The 24,579-nt window shown below is 41.4% G+C and overlaps 2 protein-coding genes across 10 annotated transcripts in view; one reads left to right on the top strand and one right to left on the bottom strand.

Moving 5' to 3' along the window:
• kdm4c (lysine (K)-specific demethylase 4C) overlaps positions 1–13,697 on the bottom strand; it is a 50,972-nt gene extending 37,275 nt beyond the window's left edge. For 8 of the 9 annotated variants that reach the window (XM_070553757.1, XM_070553761.1, XM_070553760.1 and 5 more), the window contains exons 1-5: positions 13,501–13,697; positions 11,788–11,947; positions 10,699–10,874; positions 9,713–9,827; positions 4,822–5,015 (exon numbers count right to left, since the gene is read on the bottom strand). In XM_070553757.1, the coding sequence (XP_070409858.1) occupies positions 4,822–5,015; positions 9,713–9,827; positions 10,699–10,874; positions 11,788–11,931 (629 nt within the window). In that variant the 5' untranslated portion in view covers positions 11,932–11,947; positions 13,501–13,697. The remainder of the gene's footprint in view (positions 1–4,821; positions 5,016–9,712; positions 9,828–10,698; positions 10,875–11,787; positions 11,948–13,500) is intronic. The other variant, XM_070553758.1, reaches the window with a different exon arrangement.
• tmem175 (transmembrane protein 175) lies at positions 12,962–24,537 on the top strand. The gene is made up of 11 exons (XM_015954222.3): positions 12,962–13,303; positions 15,869–16,119; positions 17,592–17,630; positions 17,738–17,835; positions 17,919–17,970; positions 19,717–19,752; positions 19,832–19,915; positions 19,999–20,163; positions 23,311–23,389; positions 23,458–23,593; positions 23,672–24,537. The coding sequence occupies exons 1-11, from the start codon at positions 13,084–13,086 to the stop codon at positions 24,342–24,344; spliced, it is 1,833 nt and encodes a 610-aa protein (XP_015809708.3). The 5' UTR covers positions 12,962–13,083; the 3' UTR covers positions 24,345–24,537.
• Positions 24,538–24,579: the final 42 nt, after the last annotated feature.

The raw sequence follows: 24,579 nt of genomic DNA, 5'->3' as shown, positions 1-24,579 counted from the left end.
TTCGGTGAGACCATGGGGCAAGACTTCTGTACAGCTTCAAGGATATTCTGGTCCACCATCAGGTGCCTCTGGACAAGAAAGCAGTGCACTACCAACACTGTTTATAGTGGGGACGGTGTGCTACTGACCTCGACTCGAGACCTCGTGGATCAGCGGGCAGAGTACATTGAAGACCTCTTCAATCTTACTAGAACGTCTTCCAGTGAAGAAGCAGAGTCTGGGGACTTTGGGTTGGGCTCTCCAATCTCTGGTGCTGAGGTCACTGAGGTGGTCAAAAGGCTCCTCAGTGGCAAGGCTCCGGGGGTGGATGAGATCCACCCAGAGTTCCTTAAGGCTCTGGATGTTGTAGGGTTGTGTTGGCTGACTCGGCTCTGCAATATCGCATGGACATCTGAGGCACTGGACTGGGAGACGGTGGTGGTGGTCCTCCTGTTTAAAAAGGGGGACTGCAGGATGTGTTCAAACTACAGCGGTATCACACTCCTGAGCCTCCGTGGTAAAGCCTATTCAGGGGTTTTGGAGAGGACGGTCCGACGGATTGTCGAACTTTGAATTCAGGAGGAGCAATGTGGTTTTTGTCCTGGCCGTGGAACACTGGACCAGCTCTATACTCTTATATGTGTGGAAATTCGCCCAACCAATCTACAGGTGTTTTGTGGATTTGGAGAAGGCATTCAACGCTGTCCTTCGCAAGGTCCTTTGGAGGTCCTGCGGGAGTATGGGGTACCAGGCCTTCTGATACGGGCCGTTGGGTCCTTATTAGGAGTGTCCCAAACCCGATACCTGGATCGGATCTGGACGATTTTTTCATATTTTCAGTGATCGGAGATCACCAATTTTAACAGGCGTGTCTTGCCGATCTCCTGAAAAAGACTATGAGCAAGTTAGCATATGCTACTTCAGGGGAGAAAACTACTGTAGAGGACCCCTTTTCCTGTGTGATAGTCTCGCCATGTTTACGGTCGAGTTGTCCAGAAGAAGTCAGCCAAATAAATAACGAATCACACAACGATTTACATTTCTCAAGATGTCTGGGACACTTACCGAATGGCTCCGCTCTCCTGTCGGCTCACAGGAGTTTAAATCTTTCCAGGGATACCTCAGAGCCTGATACGAGCTTGTTCATCCATGTCTCCATAAAAAAAATCAGGCTGTCAGTAGTCCCGCAATAGCCGGGTCAGCGCTGAGAGTTTGTTAATTTTATTGGGGAGAGAGCGAACATTTCCCATAATCACGAAGGGTAGATATGGTTTATACCTCTGTTCTCTCTCCAGAGCTTAAATTCTGCTGCATCTTTGCTTCACATTTCTCTGTAATTCTGGAGGCAGAACCAACATTTCACATGGAGAAGTTAGCTGCTAAAGAGAGCTAGTGTTAGCTGCGCCCACCTTAAGGGCACTAAAGCACGCACAGAAGAAAAAGTAAAGAATAAAAAGAGAGTAACAAAGCAAGAGTTGCTATTATTGGCTGCAGCCCACCTCGTGTTCTTTGTAACTGAACACAGTCTTTCCTTTTTCATACTTTGGAGTCCGTCTTCACAGTAGCAATTCACCACAAAGTAAAGCTACTGTAAATTTAGCACTCTGCATCCGGTCTCAAAACAGGAAGTTGATTTCATGGGATTTACGACAATAATGGTAATACTTATTAATGAAATTAGTCTTAGAAAGTTTACTTGAGTCAACTGCTAAAAAGATATTTCAGCTATCGGATCGGGACTCGAAATCTCATCGGATTTGAAGTTAAAAGATTGGATCAGGAGCCTAAACATCCCTAGTCCCTGTATGACTAGTACCAGAGCTTGGTCCGCATTGCCGGCAGTAAGTTGGACACGTTTCCAGTGAGAGTTGGACTCTACCAAGGCTGCCCTTTGTCACCAATTCTGTTCATAACTTTATGGACAGGATTTTTAGGCACAGCCAAGTTGTTGAGGGGATTAGTTTTGGTGGTTGGCTTCATCAGAACGAGATCTCCGGCTCTCAATGGAGAGGTTCACAGACGAGTGAGAAGCAGCTAGGATGAGAATCAGCTGCTCTAAATCCAAGACCATGATCCTGAGTCTTCTCCGGGTCAGGGATGAGGTCCTGCCCCAAGTGGAGGAGTTTAATTATCTTGAGGTCTTGTTCATGAGTGTGGGGAAAGATGGAGCGCAAGATCAATAGGCGGCTAGGTGCTGCGTCTGCAGTGATGCAGGCGTTGAACTGATCTGTCATGGTGAAGAGGGAGCTGAGCCAGAAGGCAAAGCTCTCAATTTAGTATCCATCTATCCATCCATTTTCTGCCGCTTATCCTGAGTCAGGTCACGTGGGCAGCGGCCTAAGCCAAGACACCCAGACTTCCCTCTCCCCAGCTACTTGGGCCAGTTCTTCTGGGGAATCCCAAGGTGTTCCCTGGCCAGACGAGAGACATAGTCCCCCCAGCGTGTCCTGAGTCTTCCCTTGGGTGTCCTCCCAGTTGGACATGCCTGGAGAAATTCACCAGGGAGGCATCCAGGAGGGATCCTGACCAGATGCCCGAGCCACCTCAACTGGCTCTTCTCGACGTGGAGGACCAGCAGGTATACTCCAAGCCCCTCCTGGATGACCAAGCTTCTCTAAATCCGATGCCATGGTCTTAAATCGGAAAAGGGTAGAATGCCTTCTCCAGGTCAGGGATGAGGTCCTGCCTCAAGTGGAGGAGTTAAAGTATCTTGGGGTCTTGTTCACGAGTGAAGGAAAAATGGAACGCGAGATCGATAGGCAGATTGGTGCTACGTCTGCAGTGATGTGGGCGCTGTACCTAATCTAATATTTTGCTTTTATAATCCATCATTATCTGGGCTGATTATTCCTCAGTAGGGTCGCGCGGAGCTGGTGCCTGACTCTAGCAGTCATCAGGCAAGATGAGGGACAACCTGGACATGTCATCTGTTCATCAAAGATAAAAGCAACCAGTCACTCACTCACTCACTCACTCACTCACTCACACCCAGAGACAAACAACCTAACATGCATGTTTTGGGTATGTTGGAGGAAACCAGAGTATCTGAGTAACCCCACAAATGCCAGCATAGTACAGAAAGTACCTGATGCGACACATTCAGAGATTATAGCTAGAGCTAATTTACAACTCCTGTCCCTAGATGGGTTTTCCTATACAATAATAAAACAATATAACTGAACAATAACAGTTGTCTTACACAGTACTAAAAACAATATTTAGACAACATAAAAACAAAGGTTAAAGTAGGAGATGTCCTATACTGAACTAAAACCTTCATATTTATGCAACAAATGATCCTACACAATATTAGAATCACGAGATTTATCATAAGTGTTAATCCAACAGTAAAAAGTGAGAAATATATTATAGAAGCTCATCTTAACAGTAGTAAAACATGAGAAAATAAAATGTAACATGTACTTTCACTTATCTATGGTCTGTATCCCTCATTAACTAAAAACTACAGGTGGGTACAATTTTGTTCTTTTCTCAGCCACAACTTAACCTTGAGGTGAATTCAGTTAATGCAGACAAGTTCTTCAACTCAGTTGGTAACAAGTTCCAGTTTTTAGCAGCTCTGTATAAAAATGATGTCAGACCAAATGATGTTCTTTACTGGGGGACCTGGCAGTTATTTATGGCTCCTCTGGTGACTCTGTTGCTATTTTGTCTCTTTACAAATGTACTCAGTAGTTCAGGTGCTAGGTTGTTCTTACATTTAAAATTCTGTATGCCTCTGTATTCCAGTAAGTCACTCATTTACCTTTATTCTGGTACGCTGAATCACAGACTGGGATTTTTGAATTGGATTTGGCACATTGGACTAGAAAAGACAAATCTGCTGCAGCAAACAGAGCATTGCTGTAACTTAAACACCAAAACTGACTAATCTTTAACAAGAGACGAACAACTCAAATACTCAACCACCCCAGGAACATATTTGAAAACACATCCTCACATGTAGAATATCACTTTTACACACCAAGTACATAACAGTCTTAATTATATCTCTTAAACTACTGGTACGGTCAAATATTTATTTGATATTTGACCTCCAGTAAGCCAAAACAACTGTAATTAGAAGCAGTGGTTGCAGAAAAAAATAGTATTCACAGCACAAGCATCTTTCAACATACTCAAGAGGCAAAGCATTCAATTACACATAAATGAGCTAATCTTGTAAAACAAATGTTAGGCCTAGTCCACACATTGCCGGGTTTTTTAAAAACGAATATCCGCCCCTCCAAAAACTTGCATCCACACCACCGCGCTTTAAAAAAAAAAACTCTGTCCACACGTACCCGGATAAATACGTTGTTAAGGACATGCCAGACCTGTAGGCGGCAGTACTTCCCCTGTTCTTAACCTCGTCCTTCGTCTGTGGTCTTCCGCAAGGAGCAGTAATTCCGCTTGCAAAAACAAACAAGCAGAAAGCGCTTGGACAATTGATAAAGCGAGCGCAGCTCTGAGGGCATCCATGCTGTCGGCTAGTGTAAACACAGGTCACACACGTGATGTCAGCATTTTTTTGTCGCGGAAAGTGACGTTGCGGACCTTAAAACTCCGGTTTTGTCTGTCCACACGCAGACACCCAAAACGGAGAAAACGCAGATCTTCACTTTGGCCGGAGTTTTTAAAAAGATCCGTTTTCGTGTGAAAAAACTCCGTTTTCGTGTGGATGACAGGCCAAAACGTAGAAAAATATCTACGTTTTGGCAGATCCCCGGCTACGTGTGGACAGGGCCTTATTGTTCAAACAGAAATCTAAGATTCTCTGATTTGTTGTATGTTTGCATCTTTCTACATTCCACACTTGTGTTGTAAACCATGTGTACTCACCAGGATTTGGGCTCTCCAAAGTGAAGGTAGTTGATGCTATAGAGGTCCATATCCTCGGTGTGCCAGGAGAAGGTGGTCTTCCACATCCCAAAGTACAGATAAGGAGTGTTGACTCCCTGTATGGAAACGCCACAATCCTCCTCAATAACATCCAGGATGGAGTTCAGGTGGCCAATATTCCACTCTTCTATGTCCTGGAAAGTTGGAAACAGGAGTTTATGCAGAAAGGCAGTGGAACTTTCATACCAACTCAATAAATTAGGCTGTTTCTCTCCCCACCCCCCCACCAACCACCACCCACCAACCCCCCAGATTTCAATGCAGACTCTCAATGAGCCATCATGGCCATATGGTGCACCAAAACACAAAATCCTCAACAACAGAAGTAATAGAAAACCTTAAAGCCTGAAAAATAAAACAACACATTTTTAAATGTTTTTAAACTGAACAATTTACTGTCAAATATTACCAAAACAATTACATAATCCTAAGTTACATTTCATTGTGTAATATAATAGTAATATTGTGTAATATTGTGTAGTAATAGACTTGGATCCTCCACCAGAGGGCAGTAGACATGTATAGAAGTGGATATGGCAGGTTTATGATGAAGGTACTAATTCTGATACTCCATCTGGATGCTTTAACTCATCAACTGCCATTTCCATTTTTATTTTTATTTTTTTTACTGTGTGGGCGTCGGTACGAGCCCCCGCACCGTGAGAAAAACATCCCAGCTCTAAAGTTGATCTTCATCCGAGTATGTCACATGTCACGAGATCAGGAAGCAGAAAAAGCCACGTGTTAGATCGTTTTGGGCCGCTGATGTAAAAAAAAAGTGAGGTGCGAATGGGAAAAGCTTCTGCCGATCACAGTTCGACAACGGATTATGAAAGAACGGATAATACTTGAAAAGCGCAGATTCTTCCTGATGTAAGAGGTGAGTCTTTTTTTTTGTTAGTTTTGGTGTTGATATCATCCTGGCGTGCAACGTTCTGTGACTATTAAAAATACAGTACAGTGAAAACGATGAAAAACACTGGCAGCAAAGGTCTTTACCGATCAGGAAACGGCTGGCAGTGAATGAGGTAAGGCCAGAAGGGGGATGACACTAACTTGTGACAATAGTTTATAAGGCCATAAAATGAAAATATTAAAAGGGAAAAAAAAAAAGTTGTGTTCGACAGGCGGTGAGCCAAAGTAGTTGTTCTGACAGAATCTGCATCCTGCCCTTGGGCAGGTAGCGTGGATCAAGTCTACCTCACATTGATTCCGACCAATCAGACGTGGGATTATGTTTCATGTTTGTGAAAAAAGTATGAAAGTCGGAGTCCATCCATCCATTTTCTAAACCCGCTTGTCCAGGTAGGGTCGGGGGGGGGGGGGGGGGGGGTGCTGGTGCCTATCTCCAGCAGTCAACGGGCAATCAGGCGGGGTACACCCTGGACAGAGAGCCAGTCCATCGCAGGGCAACACAGAGACACACAGGACAAACAATCCTGCACACTCACACCTAAGGACAATTTAGCCAGACCAATTAACCTAACAGTCATGTTTTTGAACTGTGGAAGGAAGCCGGAGAACCCAGGGAGAACCCGCGCATGCACAGGGAGAACATGCAAACTCCATGCAGAAAGATCCCAGGCTGGGAAGCGAACCCAGGATCTTCTTGCTGCAAGGCAACAGCTCTAACCACTGTGCCACTGCGCAGCCCTGAAAGTCGGAGTATTTCTCTTATCTGATGGAACCATCTAGTGGCTGACAAACATATCACACAAATAATTTCTTCTTTAGTAGTTTTAAGATGGCGACTTCACGTTTCTAGTTCATTTGTGTCCTTTTAGCCGACAAACAGAGCTAAAAGACGTTGTTTTACAAGTATTATTCTCATATCATGTTGTGTTCTCATATATTTATTAGGGCCCATATATATCTTATATATTTAACGCGTTAATTACGATTAATTAATTAGAAAAAAATAACGCGTTAAAAAAAATTAACGCATTTAATCGCAACTTGCATTTCAAGCACGGCGGAACCTTTGTCATTGCACGATTTCCTCGTAGACTGAATATCACTGACGCACACAACAATGCACAGTGCTAATGGCGACTAAAACGGAATAAAAACAGAAAGAAGTTGCCTTGCTTGGACTGATGCAGGATTTGGGAAACACGTCCTTCTCTTTACTTAACTTGGAAAAAAAAAACTTCCAGACAACAACGGAGTCCGTGTGGCGGACATTTTTCAGACATCGTCTCTGCTGCGGCTGCCCGGTGGCACCGGAAACTTTACAAAAGTTGCGGTTAGCTAAATTTTTAACATTTACGTAACATCTTGATGTGTTTCCGTTATTGCTATCTATGCTGTTCTCTGTGTCCACTTTCTTTGACATTTGTTTGTGTTGGTATAATGGGATGACTGTTTTTGTCTCTGTCACATGACTTGTAAATACTATCTCTGTATGTTTACACTACTTTGTGTCTAACATCAACCTGCCGGGGGGTCTGATGGAAATTAGCCCAAGGCTATAATCTGGCATATTTACATTTATTGAAATGTTCATTAATATGTATTGCCCCTCTTCCTAAATAAATAAATAATCTGTGCAGCGCTGAAAGCACCAGACAGAATAATTCTGTGCCCTAACAGTAGTTTATGAAAGTAGTCAGACTAACGAGAGGCACCTGGCTGCCGCTGGGAGAACGCTCCGTGTTCTCACTACTCTGTAAACAATCACAAACAACGTATCTTAAAGTTGAAAACAGAAGTTTAAGTTAAAACAGAAACACTCTGAAACTTTTCTGATGATTTTCTAAACAATTATATCGGGGAATTATATGTTTCTGAACCGAGTCTCTGTCTAAACATCATCACATGCATTACTATCATTAAGCAGTGAGGTGTGTTGAAGCTGTCAGCTAAGGGGCGGATGCTTAAGTGTATCGGGGCAGCGAGGAACGAGAAAGTTGTGATCAGGCTGGAGATCACACCAGATTCGCTGCTGCAGGCGTGAATCTGCGGGTCTGCAGCATCCCTTCTTAACGTGACATCAGGACTTCCCATGTAAGGAAGGTCCGCTCACCTGTTCGTCAGATCATTATTTCCTCGCCATGATCTTTTATCATCCCATCATCCTCCAGTCATCCAACTGGAACCAGTTAGTGTTTCTGATCATTCTCAGAATATGCCATGCCTGCTCTGGTGTTAAAAGTTAGTACATTTAAGTCCTAGATCATATTTGTGCCTGTTCTACTGTCATTTTGAAGGATTATTATTTATGTGTTTTTACTACATTATGAGTAGAAATGCTAATAAAAACTCCCAATTATACAAACAAGTGAAACTGGAAAAATTAGAATCAGGTGCAAAGTCAAATTTATTTCAGTCATTCAACTAGACAGAGAGACTATTTAAAGGCTCAGGAACCCTTTGCAGGTGTTTTCTATTTGTAATGATAAATTTTAGTTGATTTGGGTTTTGTATCATATCACACAGTGACATTTGAATAATTAAAATGCATTTTTTTATTAAAAGCTTTAGTTTACAGTAATAACCATGTCTAATGTTTGATTCTCTGTCTCATAATTTTAATTAAGTTTTACTTTGAGAGCACATTTTCCTGAACAATTAAAATGTGATTAATTTAGATTAATTAATTACAAAGCCTGTAATTAATTAGATTAAAATTTTTAATCAAGTCCCAGCCCTAATATTTATATTTTAGAGACTTTCTTGTCCGTGAAAATTCATCAACTGAGGTATTCCTTAAATCTGAAGCACATAAGTGGTAGTTTAACGGTATTGGTTAGTTCTGGTCAGTTTCCTATTGCACGGAGCTCTGCAATGCAGAAGGCGTGCTTAGCAAACAAAATAAATAAAAAGATGTGTTGCTTACATTATATCACAGTACACGATGAGACAATCACTTTTACGGATTTCTGAAAAATAATACATAAATACTGAAAGGGGAAAACTTCAGAAAGCTACTTTAAGTTTTGTGACTTTATTGTTCAGTTTGTGAGAGACACCATGAGATTGTTTCAACAAACCATAAACACCTGCCTCCAACAAAAGGCTAATCATGTCCGTGTAATCTCCATTTATAAATGTTAATGCTTTCATCAAATAAAAGGATCTGTGTTCATTACCAGATGTCCTAGGAAACACTACAGTGATCCCTCGTTTATCGCTGTAGATGCGTTCCAGACCTGGCCGCGATAGGTGAAAATCCGCGAAGTAGGGACACCATATTTACAGTACAGCGCATTCTCTTTTTGTGGGTAAAACTCAAGAAAAAAAATTTTTTTACTTGGTTTTTTTTATAGTTTTATTACAAAAAGTACATTTTATGATGAAATTGATGAAAAAAAAACAGGAATTTCTTGATATTTCGCATAGAAAAATACTGCAAATCTGCGAATTTCCCTTGAATAAGGCTCCGAAGAAAAAATCTGCGAAGTTGTGAATCCGCAATAAACGAACCGCAAAGTAGCGAGGGATCACTGTATTCGCTCTGAAAAATAAATACACCGCTCGAGACACAGGGTAAACAAATTATTGGGTATAACTACTTTGGCACAACACCTGTCAATCACCCTTCCTTTTTTTTTTTGGTACTTCTGTTTTATTATAACAACCGTTGTAAGGAAGGTTGCTGCGGGGTAACTTTTGTATTACTTTAAACTGTACGAGCTACAGTAGTGTCTGATCTTACCGCCTATTAAAAATATTGATGTGTACTTTTATTTTGTAAAAAATTAAAAAAAGTCTAAAACTAACTATGGCTTGACTGCATTCATACAGAAGCTTACTACCATTTCATTCATGTGAAAAGCTGACAAATGAGCAACACCTGCGGGATTAATAAGAAAGGAGCAGAGTCCACTACCTCATCATAGAGACTGCCACTGACATCCGCACCGTAGATGGGCGAGACAAAAGTCAGGTTCTTCCAGTATTTTCTCTCAAGATCTTCGTAATTCAGGTAACGAGGTGTACAGTACCTGTGGGGACATAAATTAATCACCTGGTTAAACCCTCACAGGAAATACTTTCTTAAAACATCACTAAGGATAATGCAATTTTATAATACTAGTCAGCTTCTTGACAACTAGTTCCTTATCGTCAATCTCTTAAATTTAAAAAGTCTTTTTTTTTCTTCATTTAATTACTATTCATGAAAAAAAGCCAAACAACAGGGTATCTGCAGGTTTAAGGGAGCCAAATATAAGACTTTTTAAGACCTTTTTTAAGGCCACTTTGACCAAATTTAAGCTTTTTTTCTAAATTAAATTTAAGCTATAATTTCCAGCTATTGCCTGGATCCGGTGCTAACCACGTCGTGAACGTGGGATTAGCCATCCAGTTACCATTAATGTTGCACTTCCCCATGGCGCAAACTCCCACTAGCGTGCTCATCTAAAAATAGCCCCCTTTCACAACCAACCGAATGTGTACGGTTCCGCTTACGCCAGTATCATACACAAAAAATGCTGAACTAACTAGAAATTCACAAAAATTTTATAGAAATAAAAGAATCTTGTTTTTTCGGTCTTTGGTAATTTAAGACCTTTGGAAACTATTTAAGGATTATTTGTCATTTTTAAGGATTTTTAAGGCCTTAAATTTGGAAAAGCTAATTTAAGACTTTTTAAGACCTTTTTAAGGACCTGCAGATACCCTGAACAAGGAAAAATAACTGAAACATGTGAAGCTTTAGGCTCCAAATGTTCTAACAAGTTAAATTTGAGATAAATTTCAACTTTGCTAATGAAACACTTATGTACCGTTTTTATTAAATTTATATAATTCTTACTTTAGCCAAAAAATTACATCCAAAGTGAAATTTTTTTTTAAAACCACCATGATGCTCACATGTCACTGTTAGCTAATCGCCTGAACTCCTGCACACTGAGAGGTTTCTTCTGGATGTTGTACTGAGTGAAGAGCCCCGACTGGCCGGCAACCATCTGCTGAATGGGAGCATCGATCATCAAATCATCGATATCATCGTAGGTACGACGGGGCTTCCAGCCTTTAGGAGGAATGACCTGAGGGACAAACAAAGAAGCAAAGATCCATCACTACACATACATGAAAACACAGCTACTTTGCTCTGGAAGATAACTCTGATCACTGCAACACTGATTTTTTTTTTTTTTACATGTAACACCTGAGAGCTCTGATATGTCAAAGAAACAAGCCAACCTCGCAGCTGAAACTGTTTTCAAGAAGAAGAGGAAAATATCATTTCTGTAGCACCTTTCAAGATAAAAATCACGAGGCGCTTCACAAAAACAAAAAATGTAAAAATATAAAAAAGAATTTAGAAAATGGTTAAAATATATTTAAAATGAGCAAAAATAGACAATTGTGATTAAAGAAAAAATGTTAAGAAAGAAAGAGAGAGAGTGAATAGGAAAGAGGGAAATCAGTGGATCCTGAGGAAGGTGGAATAGGTGGGGAGAGCAGAATAAAGAGAGAGAGGTGAAGAAGGTCATACAAAAGCCAGCTTGAACAAGTGAGTCCAGCTGCTTTTTGAAGGAGACCACTGAGTCCACTGATCTCAGGCTCAGGGGGAGAGAGTTCCAGAGTCTGAGGGCCACAGCAGCAGATGATCTGTCACCTTTGGTCTTTAGCCTGGTGCTGCACAACCAGTAGGCTTTGATCACTGGACCTCAGGGACCTGCTGGAGGTACAGGGACTAAGAAGATCACCAATGTAAGATGGTGCTTGTCCAATGTATGGCCCTATAGACCAGAACCAGGATCTTGAAATGAACCCTGAAGTTGACAGGCAGCCAGTGAAGCTGGAGGAGAAGCGGGGTGATGTGGGTGTGTTTGGAGGACTTGGTCAGAAGCCGAGCACAGGCATTCTGAACCACCTGTAGACGGTTCAGGGAGGTTCTGCTCAGACACGTGAAAAGAGAGTTACAGTAGTCTAAGCGTGAGGAGAGATACCAACCTTAGCTAGACCTGCGCGGTGTGCACCCTGGGACTCCATATAAACCAGGTACTGGTTGAAGTCTTTGAACTCTTCCATTGTAGGCCTGAAGGTCATAATCTTGCAGGTGGGATTTGCAGGGGGGTATACCTCTGCTCCCGCCATCCTGCCACCTCTGCAGCTGTGACAAAACAAAACATATCCTGAAATTGACTGGTGTTGTCAAGCAGAAAAATATTTGTGTAACCAGAAATAAAGATGATCTGGAACTGAAAGATTTTTTGTTTTTCTTTTGTTTCTATTCAACAAAGTGTTACGGCAATTTAATTATTTGGCCTTCTACGGATTATTTTTCAATCCTAAATTATTTTATAGGCGATAATATATTTTAAAAAGATAGTACTGAGGTGAAAATAAAATTCTGGATGTGAAAAAGGTTAGTATGTTGATTTGGAAGGTTGCACAGCTGCATTACGGTACAAAATCGTCCAACAACATAATTATTATTTATCGCTTTTTTCAATTTACCAAAGTTTTCAGTACATTTTAACTTGTCCTCAGCAACAGTAAAAGCAAGTACTGTTCCCAGACTTCTTCGTATTTTAAATCTGACCTCTGCTAATCTGATATTTGACTGTTTACTGCTGAGACCGGCTGGTGGGCACAGATGGAGCTCAAAATGAGGGACAGCTTATTCCTAACATGGCCACTAGATGGCGATAGAGACCGAACAGATATTGTTTTGATTCTTGAAACCTGTTCAGGTTTTTGTCCCATCCGCCCATCCCATAACTCTGACTTTACTATGCCCACCACATACAAAGGATCCCATTAACAACCGTGTGAATGTAAAGTTACTAACATTTCCTAACCCTGTTAGATTCACTCCACTGGAGTTTGCGTCACTGTGCAACACAACTGCACTAGTTGGCTCACAGGCTGCTGGACTGAAGGGAGTTAAAAACATTAAACCGAAATAAAAAGCTTGAGTTTCGTTTCCCTCTTTGTCCCAGGTGTTACATAAAATATTTAAATCGTATTTAAAACGCATGTGCCGTATTCGACTTCAATAAATACAAACAGACGAATCTGATCACACTGTAAAATAAAATAAACCTCAGCTAAACGGTTCTTCGGCGTCTTCAGCTGTGGTCATTATTGTTGTCTACGAGCGGAAGCTAACTAGCTAGCCTACGTTCTGTTATGATACCGAGCAATGGCTGCACAACCAGTGCAGCCTGCTAACTTACATTTACACTGGGTATTATTCAACTTTTATTCAACATGAGCATAACAACCCCGGATTACATGTATTAAATGTGTGATTTAAGGGAAGAAGAAGCATTAATAACTAGCCTAGCTAAAACACGGCTAACTTGTCACTGCACGAGTAAATGGGGTTTAAATGTCCCTCACAAGGTGGCTGCTCACAGGCCCTTAGCTACCTCCGATGAGACTTCGTGGAGACAAACTGGTTTGGTGGATGCTGAAATTTTCACCAGTATCTTGTGGATTCTCCAACAAACAAACGCACAAGGTAACCCGTCCAAAACTTGCACATTAACGTGTCAGTTTAAATGTGGTTCAAACTAAGCGCTAACAGTTAGCTGTAGATAGCTGCTAAGAAAATTCTGCAAAGCAGTCACGTAATACAGATAAGACATACGAACCAATTCGTTATGCAACAGTTTATCTACAACACCTGGGTCTGTGTAATGGTTCTGAAAATATTACCTTGATTTGGAAAGACGAAGTCGTGTATTGTTTAATCCTTCCTTGTTCGTCCAGCTGATTCACATGACAGCTGCTGCTGCTGCTTCGTGCCTCGAAAAGTAGCTGCGTTCTACACCATGTGTGCGAGCCAGCTGTGGTTCTGGACGTCGTGTGGCAGGCCCATCCACGCGCTGTGAGATCTGCGAATCCTTTAGTTTGTCAAAAACTGGAACGCCTCTCTGGGTGTGAAACGCTACCACCGCAACCACATACACACCTGTGTGTGTGTGTGTGTGTGTGTGTGTGTGTGTGTGTGTGTGTGTGTGTGTGTGTGTGTGTGTGTGTGTGTGTGTGTGTGTGTGTGCGCGCTTGCACGCGCTTGCACGTGCGTATCTGTGTATTAGATGTGGTGTGGCATTTATTGGTCTTGAAATAATAACTAATAGCTTCATATTTAACATGTTTAACAGAACGCCGTTATTCAGAATGCTTCGGCCAGAGTCTGCAGGAATGAAGAGAACCAAGCACATCACTCCTGTTCTTAAATCTCTACACTGGCTACCAGTAAACTATCAAATCGATTTCAAAGTACTTCTACTAGTTTGTAAAGCATGGGGCCAAAATTCATGTCAGATATACTTGTAGCGGATGCACATAGCAGGGCTCTGAGATCCTTAGATAGCATTCATCTTCAAGAACCCTGGGTCAGAACCAAACAGAGTGACGCTTCCTTTAGCTACTATGCTGCACACAGTTGGAATCAGCTTCCTTATAACCTCAAAGGTGCCCAGCGCTAGTATCTTTTTAATCAATGTTGAAAACTTTCATGTATTCATCAGCCTTTGAATGAATGTCTCTTATGATGCACATTCTGCACTGTAACTGCTCACCCTTTAACTTTGCCTTTTTATCTTGTGTTTGCAACTAATTTTATTTGTGAATTTCAAATTTGATTGTCAATTTGATTTTAATGATTTATGTTGCTGTTCTTGCCCATGGAAAATACACAGAATTGTTTCAGTGTGTGAAATGTGCTAATCAAAGAAAGCTGTCTTGCCTTCATTAACACTTGCAAACTTAAAACAGTCAACTTGATTTAATTTAAAAATTAAATCCCTCTAAGTCTACAGTGGATTTAAGTTCACCCAGTTGCCAACAGAGCAAATATGATCTGATATGTTTGTGGCTGATAGTTCCTGATTTAGCTTGTAAATTTAAACATTTAGAAGTTTCAAAGTAGTCTCTTCATTTTGAACAAATTTACATGAAGTATTAATCAGTTATTAGTTTTATGTGAACACTGTAGTAACAGCTTAGACCCGCCAGAGGGCGGAATAAATACTTGCTCAAAAAAAGTCTGAAGAGATTGAGTTCTTCTCACGCTTCCATAAAGTTGACCAAATCATTGGACACCAAGTCAACTGGCTGATTACAAATGAGTTAATTAAAAGTTTATTTAGATTTTTTAACTCGAAAATAAAGAATTGCATTTCTATTAGTTAATTGTGTGTGTGTGTGTGTGTGTGTGTGTGTGTGTGTGTGTGTGTGTGTGTGTGTGTGTGTGTGTGTGTGTGTGTGTGTGTGTGTGTGTGTGTGTGTGTGTTTATTGTATGTAGGTGGGCATTTATTGGTCTTGAAATAATAACTAATAGTTTATATCTGACAAGGTTGATTAACTTATGTAAACTTAACAAACCTAAGCTAGTCAAATTTTGTAACTGATTGTATTTAGTTATGTTACCTATTAGTAACTTAACTTAATTAAATTTATTATGAGAAAAATCCCTCTAAGTCTACAGTGGATATAAGTTGCCCTCAGATGGATCTGTTTGTTGTGCCATAGCTCACTGCTAATGTTTCCTGATTTAAGTTGTTGATTTTAATCTTTTTTACACAGTTAAGTAATTTTTATATGTGAAGATGTTCTGGCTTTCCCGTTGTCTATACTAACCGTGCTATTAGCAACTATTTAAAAACTGTGGAAATTTTAAAGTGATCTGCTTTATTTTGAAATAATTTACAGGAAAAGCTAATCAGTTATTTCTTGTTTAGCTTTATGTAAATGCTGTAATAACAACTTGCGTCCGCTAGAGGGCGGGAAAGTCCTTGTTCTTGAACATAAACATGAATAATTCAATGTCTAACCCTGCACTTGACAGTTATGTGTTCTTCATCTCATATTCTCTAACTTTAACTTGTCTTATTTACTTTTAGGAGCATCAATGTGTTTATAAAGTTGTTATTTCAGAGCTAGCACCGCGATAATGCGCTTTTTCACCCAGCACTCTGACCTCGGGCACGTATGGAGCGGTTCCTCTTGTTTAAATTGACGATCTTCGTGAGGAACCGGAACAAGTCAACCAGCTGCTTCCGTCTCCCCCGCCCACAGTCAGCTGTTTCTGGGCTGTTTGCAAACATAGCAGTTCTCTGTGGTCCCGCGGTGTCCTCCAGACCTGCACGATGGGAGAAAACGACGACAGCGACATCATAGAGCACCATGTTGAGGAGGAGATGGAGAAGAAAGGTTCGTTGCTGGAGAGCGTGGGTCCGTCCGACAGAGAGGCCCACAGCAGCACCCAGTCCTCCCACAGACTGCTGGCCTACAGCGATGCCCTCATCTCCATCATCGCCACAGTCATGGTGAGAATTCACATCAGATTTAACGAGCAGCGGTGTGGGGAGGATACGCAGGAAGCGCGAGGTAGACTTACAACGATTAATCCAGCAGCATGTAAACGGAGACCACTTTAAGATCAGATTATTCTGATCTCACACAGGAAGCTGCTCTCTCAGCAGCAGATTACATTTGATTTCACTCACTTTGTTTTAAAGCGCTCTGGTTGTGAATTCATCCACGTGGAGCTAAAGATTATTTTAGGTTTTAGAAACTGTTGCACGTCTGTTGTTTGGTAGATTTTGATTTCAGTAGATTTTCCAATTCTAAATAGTCAAACTTAATATGAAATGTTCAATGATGAAATATCAAGAGAAGCTCATGTGCCCATGTATTTATTGGGTAAATACTGAGTGTGACCTTTTTCTACATGGGTGTCCCCGGCCTCTCGCCTGATGACTGCTGCAGGAGGACACAAGCTCCCCGTGACCCCAATGGGTTAGATGACAGATGGGTGGCTCTTCCCGAGCCATCGTCTCTTTAATCCATTGATCATGTTTGGCAGAATTTAATGAAACCAGACTTCCTCTTAAAATGATGAAAAGGCTGCTGCTCTGCCTTGTTATGAGTCTATGGTCCAGTTAGGCCGCACTAACAACAACATCAAAACCAACTCTTGTAGAACACAATAAACCTGTCCCAGCTGGGGAATTGATCTATTTTGGAGCACTCGTCTGAAGATTGATTCTGATTATTTTACATCTGACTCAGATGTAAACTTCTCTCAGAGACCTGCAGGATCTGGATTGAGAGCCTCTGGTGACACATTTTGCCAAACTTATTTCTCAAGTGACGTATTTGTCGTTATCGCTCTCCAGCTCTACGCACACTCAGTTTTACGTTAATGTTTAAAAAACTCTTGCTACTAGCATGGTCGGTCAAACAGACTCAACAAGTTAATCATTTGTAGATAGTGTAATAATGATGTTCTGAGAGGCTGATTAAAATCTGACCAGTGACTCATGCATGGACGTAATTCTCACTTTAGAAGTGTGTGTGTGGGGGGGGGGGGGGGGGGGGGGGGAATCTTTACAGTATGTTCTAATGGGAAACAGGCTTCAACACAAACGGTTGTTTTCTGCTTGGTACTAGAGCTCCACCAGAGTCAATTTAATATAGCGTAATATTGGTTTTGGATGGTAAAAAGTGCAGAAGTCAAAACTTGACTTTGGAAAAAGTGGGGGGGGGACATGTCCCCCCTGTCCCCCCCTCTCAAAAAAATTACGTCCATGGACTCATGAGACGTTTGGCCATCGCAGAGTCTACAGGCACACACACACACACACACTGCCCGTCTCTCTGCTGCAAGCAGTAAACAACTTTGCAGGATTTTAAAAACGTGCGCACATGTTTTGATTGAATCTTGGAATTTCAAACTAAAAGATATCAGTAGTTATTGGATCTTAGATGTTTGCTCTGATGTCCCGTTTCCTCACAGATCTTACCCGTCGCTCACACCAAGGTGGAAGACAATGAGGTAAAGCTAAATCCTAATTATGCTGGTTTAGAATGGTGCTGATTCTGTTTAGTGACATTTTAATGGAGGTAACTTTAAACCTGAAGAACATTTTTGTGTTTTTTTAGGAGTTGAGGGAGAGTGTTCAGCTTCTGTTGACCACAAAGATAGCCGTTTACTTAATGACCTTCCTGATTGTGACGGTAGCGTGGGCAGCTCACATCAGGTCGTTATTATGACCGTCACTAGTACTTCTACCTATGTTGTCCTCGCTGATGTTTTCAGGTCATCTCGTCTTTTTTTTTGCAGGTTATTTCAAGTGATCGTGCACATCGATGACTGCCTGGCACTGCTGAACCTTGTGAGTTGTTTTCTTTTGTTCTTTAAAGGGATACTTTGCAACTTTGACATATTTTTAAACTATTTTCTTGAGCCAGTATGTGCTAAAATGACCCTTTACAGCACATATGTCAGACTCAAGGCCCGCGGGCCAGATGCGGCCCACGGAGCATTTTTATGTGGCCCGCGAGATAAATATCAAAAATATATTAAAGCTGGCCTGCTGGCCGATTTTACAGCAAAGACTTCAACTCCCATGAAGCTTTGCGGCGTCAGCACGGAGCCGATGTGCCCCCTCCTTTGTGTTTTTTCCAGCGCTTGCTGCCGGTGTCTGCAGCTCCGCTGTCTCGGACAAACTAAACACTCCTCTCACTCAGCGCCGAGTTCACTCAGCTGTTTTCTGACGTTGAAGCCCAGAAACGGAGATTCTAGCCGCTCAGTAATGTGTTCACGACTGAAAGAGAAAGTTTTCCAACTAACGTCCAGACAGAGCCGATATAACTCCAGCGAGCAGCGACACGCTCAAACCAGCACGGCTCTGTGGTTGTGTTTCCTCCCCGACACACAACAACGCGGTCAAGCTGCTCAGACATGTTCATCAGCACAAACCTATGTGAGCACCTGTTGTCATCTAATGTTGTCATTATTATGATGAAGATGAACAAAACAACAGGAGTCTCCTCCTCAGCTCAGATCAGCCCCATGATGCAGGTATCTGGCTGGAACAGGTGAGCATCACAGTAAACCAGTGGAGCAAACTGAGCTTTAAATATGTTGGTTTTATGCTCTTTTTCTGCTCCAAAACATGAAAGTTAACAGGTGAGATGTTGCATTTTCATTTAAGATAAAATGATATCGTTATTTTGTTGTTGGCCCGTGAGAAAAGATTTAACCTACAGTAAACAGGAAGTGGAAAGGCTGCAGATAGATGAATAGAATAGAAAATCCCTTTATTGTTCCTCAGTGGGGAAAGCTAGACGTCACAGCAGCGATGACACGTATTACAGGAGAAAAAAATGAGAATAAAAAATAAGAAAAATGAATAAACAAGAAAACATAAATCCTGAATAGATTTTAAAAATGCTGATTATACCACAAGTAATGAATACCACTGATGCATTTTATTTAAAACTGACTTGCTCGTGTGTAATTTGGTTATTCCACATTCAGTGTTAATGCAGAAATAAGTTTGTTTCCAAATTTAAAGGTTCAAAATTGCATATATGTTGATAAAGAAAATGTGCAAATTTGCCGTCACTTTTTCAAAAATATTAAGTTTGGCCCTCGACTCCGTCCCAGAGTTTCATTTCGGCCCCGTGTGAGTTTGAGTTTGACACCCCTGGTTTACAGGGTTAATGAAAGGCCACCCAGCCCCTGTGGCCAGAATATTTCACTTCAGACTGGCGGGCTGCTCTGTTGGGAGCTGACATACCTGGCGCTGCAGTCTGGTTTCAGCATGTTTCCTGCATGTTTTAGATCATGAACACAGCTGATTTGTTGAATTTAGCGATGACACTAAGGAACACTGGGAGATGTTTCAGCTGTTAGATTAAGGTGTTAAAAAGACGATCGCACAGCGATGAGATAAGTTTTGCTTTCGGTTCTACAAACAGACACTAGGGGGTGCTAAAACCATTCCTAAACTGCCTAGTTCCACTTTAATGAACTAAAACACTTTGCATCTTGTATTTTAAATTCAGAAGTGACGGCTGTTTTGCATTTCTGTTTGCATTCTGTAATGTGGATGTCTGCTTTGCTTCTTTTTCAGGCCTGTATGATGCTGATAACATTTCTGCCCTACACTGTGAGTATGAGTCTGAACCTCTGACTCTTCTCATAATTAAACGCATCGACCTCCAGTTTGATTCGGCCTCTGATTCCAGTTCTCTTTAATGGCCACCTTCCCTGAGAACATCCTCGGGATTTTACTGTTCTGTGGTTGTGTGATGGTGATCGGAGTCATCCAGGTGGGGAAATGAAAACACTTCACTGGTCCTGCGTCAGTCCTGCAAACACCAAACCTTGTCTTTCTGTTTCTGTTGTGTTGTAGTCCGTGATCGTGTTGTATGCCTTCAGCCGTCCCTTTTTGCTGAATGAACAAATCCAGATCTCAGAGAACCGGGCCTTCTATAAACACCACATCCTCAAGGTCATCATGAGGGTTCCCATCATGTGCTTCTTGGCCAGTGTCTTCTCCTTCATCTTCTTCCAGCTGGTTAGTAGAATTATTATCATTACGTGGTTTAACTGTAGCTTCGCTGCGAGGCAGCCCTCATTGAGCACTGCTGATTAACAGTTTCCCACAAAGCCTTTATAACCTCGACTACAGTGTTGGGAGTAACATGGTACAAAAGTAATTAGTTACTGTAATGCATTGCTTTTTGCTGTAATGTGGTAATGTAACGCATTTCTTTCCCTGTAATGTAAGGCATTACAGGGAAAGAAATGGTAATATTTACTCGGTACAAGTGTCAGTAACGCGGTAATTACAACGCATTTTTAAACCCAGAATCAAGATGTGGGTTTCCTTAAAATTCAAATTGCAGGAAGCCTGAAAAAAGATCCAGTATCCACATATATGACGTCATTTATGGACTCAGCTTTGCGGGCATTCTATGAGCAGAGAGGACGCAGCGGTGATGGCTCAAATACTCCAGCTGCGTCCTGCGTGTGGCCGCTGTTTAATTCTCAAAATCGCTCCACCAAAACAAAGTCATTCGTTTGCGATCACTTATATCAGCCCATATTCTCTGGTACTTCATGTAGTTTTCAGCTGAGTTCATAATCTGTTCCCCGGTGATTTCAACTCATTGCTGCTGGAGCGCAGCACATATGAAGCTTTTTTTTTTTTTTTTTTTTTGCATTCGGTAGATCCTTTTGGCTGATTAGTTAGAAAGTAGGAAATCTAGGGAACAGTTTTTCTGGAAGACGGAGAAAACACGCAGCATGCAGGAAGGTTAGAGAGAGAAAGGACGGGAATTTATTCACATAAAACCAAGAAAAAAAAAGAAAAAAGTAGGTAGATTTATCCCCAATACACATTTTTACCAGTGAAAAGCAAAATATATAAGCATCTAATATTTATACATGTGATAGAATCAGATCACCCCAGAAGTCAGTCCCACATCCAGGGCCGTATCAAGGCATTTGGGGACCAAGGCAAATATAGGCTTGGAGCCCCCACCACCTCACTCGCTGCTCAGTTAATATAAGATGGCAGCGTGCTAAGAGTACAGATTGTTGTTGCTTTTATTTAATAAACAATCATTTTAAAGCACTGTTATTATATCTGACTGTTTTTAACAGCAACCCTAGCTCAGACACCACATCACCTTCCACATATGTCATGAGCTCACTGAGCGTCACATTACCAGATTCATATTGAAGTTGTTTTGGTGAAAGTAACTTAAAGTAATGCAAAAGTAGTGTAATGTCTTACATTTTAAAATCAGTAATATTGTAATTATCGAATTACTTTAAAATGAGGGTAACAAGTAATAAATAATGCATTATAGTTTTGAAGTAACTTGCCCAACACTGCTCGACTAATTCAACCAATTAGGGTTAAATTCTTTTTGTAAAAGTGGATGTTGACATATTTGTTCCATCTATTACTTCTACTTAATGACAAATTGTCTTAATAATCAACAAGAAGCATCATAAAAACAAACCAGTGACTTCCTGTCCAGGATGTTATTTATACATGCATCACAAAAATGACCTAATTGGGAAATTCGATGTCTTACACATTTATGACATTGGTTTAACGACTCGAGTCCAAACTGGGGTGTTTTATCAAAGAGTTGATTAAATGTCTGAACTGAAATTTCATGCTTATTTTGGGCTTTTCTCCCATTTCTGCTTTGCAAGCATCAACCACCACAGTTCTGTCATCTGTTCCTGTAACAGAAACAACAGTGTGCATGAAGGATGACTTTACTGTGGAGTTGTGTGCAAAATAACCTCCGAGCTCTAGTTTTTCATCCGTTTGATTCAAAAGTTTTAAAAAAGCCCCGATCTCCAAAACTGGCTCCAAAGTTCATGCAGCTAATATTTTCTAAACCTTTACATGGATACCAGTTGTTTATTTATTTATTTAAGATGAAATAATAAGTCATCTCTGCAGGACGCTGTCCCTGGGTGCACCAGAAGTGCTGCTGCTGCTGGAGAGATTCACGCTTGTTGTCTCGGCTAAACTCAAACTAGCGGTTAGTTCAGGAGCACAAACGGTTGTTTCCCCGTGCAGAGATGTTTTATCGCAGCGGATAAGATGGTCATTATTTATTATTGCTACAAACAAAAATAGCCCCAAAATCCTCTTAGCCTCCTGCAGCCACGTGCCCTCGTGTGAACTAGAGAAAATAAAATTATACAACAACATGTCTGCGGGTCCTTAAAAAGTCTTAAAAAGTCTTAAATTAGCTTTTCCAAATTTAAGGCCTTAAAAATCCTTAAAAATTACAAATAATCCTTAAATACAGTTTCCAAAGGTCTTAAATGACCAAAGACCCAATAAACAAGATTCTTTGATTTCTATAAAATTTTCGTGATTTTCTAGTTAGTGTTCAGCATTTTTGGTGTACGATGTTGGCGTAAGCGGAACCTTGCACGTTCAGTTTGTTGTGAAAGGGGGCTATTTTTAGATGAGCACATTAGCTGGTTAAGCTAGTGGGAACTTGCGCCATGGGGAAGTGAGAGCTTAATGGTAACTGGATGGCTAATCCCACGTTCGCCACGTGGTTAGCACCGCTTCCAGGCAATAGCTGGAAATTATAGCTTAAATTTAATTAAAAAAAATAGCTTAAATTTGGTCAAAGTGGCCGTAAGAGCCTATACTGATTTGGTTTAGATTATATTATGGTCTAAGTTTATTTTGATAATGTTTTATGTACATTTCAGTTTATTGCACTATGGTTTGTATTTCCTTTGACCACTGGTGGCACTGCGGAGCCTATAAAGGTGTTGAGGTGGCAGTGCACTGGCGTTTTGTGGGTGACGGGAGGTCACACGGTTTTTACCGCTTCATTTGGTTTCATATGCCACATCTAATTTGCCGTTATAACTTTAATCATTTACATAAACCTGGACAAGAAATAGCCATTCTGGACCCAGCTTGTGATCGTCAACATATTCAATAAATGGGACAATAAACCCAAACCCGCTTTCTGCCTGGATAATATTGTTGAAGCGAGTCATTGCCTCCACCCGCACCCGAGGGTGACTAAAAGTGGGACTTGATAGTCACTACAGTGGCCTTAAAAAAGGTCCTAAAAAGTCTTAAATTTGGCTTCCTTAAACCTGCAGATACCCTGAACAAATAAGATCTCAGAAGATATTGAATGAAGATGTTTTTTTTTTCCAGTCTTACGCCCTCCTGGCCATCGTCGTCTTCCTGCCGTACATCTCCCAGGGCATCAAGTGGTGTCGTAGCAAAGCCATCGGTTAGTTACCGAGTTTCTGATCCTTATTGAGACAAACTTTCTTCTGATCGTTAACTTTTCCATTTCAGGTCAGGTAGCAGAGTCTCCAGACTCGATGCTATTTTACACCTACCTTCCTAATGAGCCCCTCAACAAAGAACGAGTGGAGGCCTTCAGTGATGGCGTTTATGCCATCGTAGCAACCCTTCTCATCCTGGACATTTGGTACGTTTAATGGCACTGACGTCATGTTTTCTATGAAAGTAGAACAAGTAACGATTTCTTGGCCTTCTTTTCCTTAAGTGAGGACAACGTTCCAGACCCGGCGGTCGTGCAGAAGCAGTTCGGTGGTAGCCTGATAGCAGCTCTGCAGGTTTACGGCCCAGAGTATCTGGCCTATTTTGGCTCCTTTGCCACTGTGGGCCTCCTCTGGTTTGTTCATCACTCACTCTTCCTCCACGTCACCAAGGCGACGCGCTTCATGGGCTTGCTGAACACCTTCTCTTTGGCGTTTGTCGGAGGTTTGCCTTTAGCCTACCAGCTAACGCACGAGTTCCCGCGCGACTCTCAGAACGAACTGGAAGCCATCCAGATCAGCTGTGTGATCATTTTCTTCGCTGGGATTTTTCAGCTCACCATTTGGGTGGTGGCTCTCTACAACGAGCAGGAGACCTTGCACCCTTACGTTTGGTACAGTGGACGCGAGCATGTGTTCATGCTAGCCAAGCTAGCCCTGTACCCCTGTGTTGCTTTGGGGACGTTTTTCCTCACGTGTGTTTTGAGTAAATTTAGTGCTCCCATTTTCCACCTGATGGAAATTACAGTGCCTTTTGCTTTCCTTGTGCTGAGGCTTTTGGTGCGCATCACGCTAGCAGTTGTACGGTTCATTTTCTGTCCAAACCGGGCTGATCTGAGAACTGTTGTGGAGGAGGAAGTGAGTGAAACAAGTGTGCCGTTTAATGCTGTAGTTACCTAGAGCTCTGGGGCGTTAGTGAGGAATAGTTCCAGCAGAGTTTAGATTAAAGCTCTCATCCGGAGCTTGGTGGGTTTAAATGAGCATAAATCAGCTCATGTGGGATTGACTCCAAACACCTGTGATGAAGGGAAAAGATGTGAGCTGCAGAGGTTAAAAAAGCACTTGGTGACCCATTATTTCTTAACTGATGCAAGTTTGTTTAGCTTAAACTGTCATGACATCAACAGGCTCTTAT

The sequence above is a fragment of the Nothobranchius furzeri genome, chromosome 7, assembly GCF_043380555.1.
Source record: "Nothobranchius furzeri strain GRZ-AD chromosome 7, NfurGRZ-RIMD1, whole genome shotgun sequence".
Lineage (NCBI taxonomy): Eukaryota > Metazoa > Chordata > Actinopteri > Cyprinodontiformes > Nothobranchiidae > Nothobranchius > Nothobranchius furzeri.
Note: the sequence above shows the minus strand (reverse complement) of the source record. Positions and strands in the feature narration are given on the sequence as shown.

Excerpts from the sequence above, each read along its gene's own strand:
- tmem175 (XM_015954222.3), top strand. The coding sequence starts at position 13,084 with ATGTGTGATTTAAGGGAAGAAGAAGCATTAATAACTAGCCTAGCTAAA. Across the intron at positions 17,971-19,716 it reads GCCTGGCACTGCTGAACCTT|GCCTGTATGATGCTGATAAC; the intron begins GTGAGTTGTTTT and ends CTTCTTTTTCAG. Across the intron at positions 20,164-23,310 it reads CCTTCATCTTCTTCCAGCTG|TCTTACGCCCTCCTGGCCAT; the intron begins GTTAGTAGAATT and ends TTTTTTTTCCAG.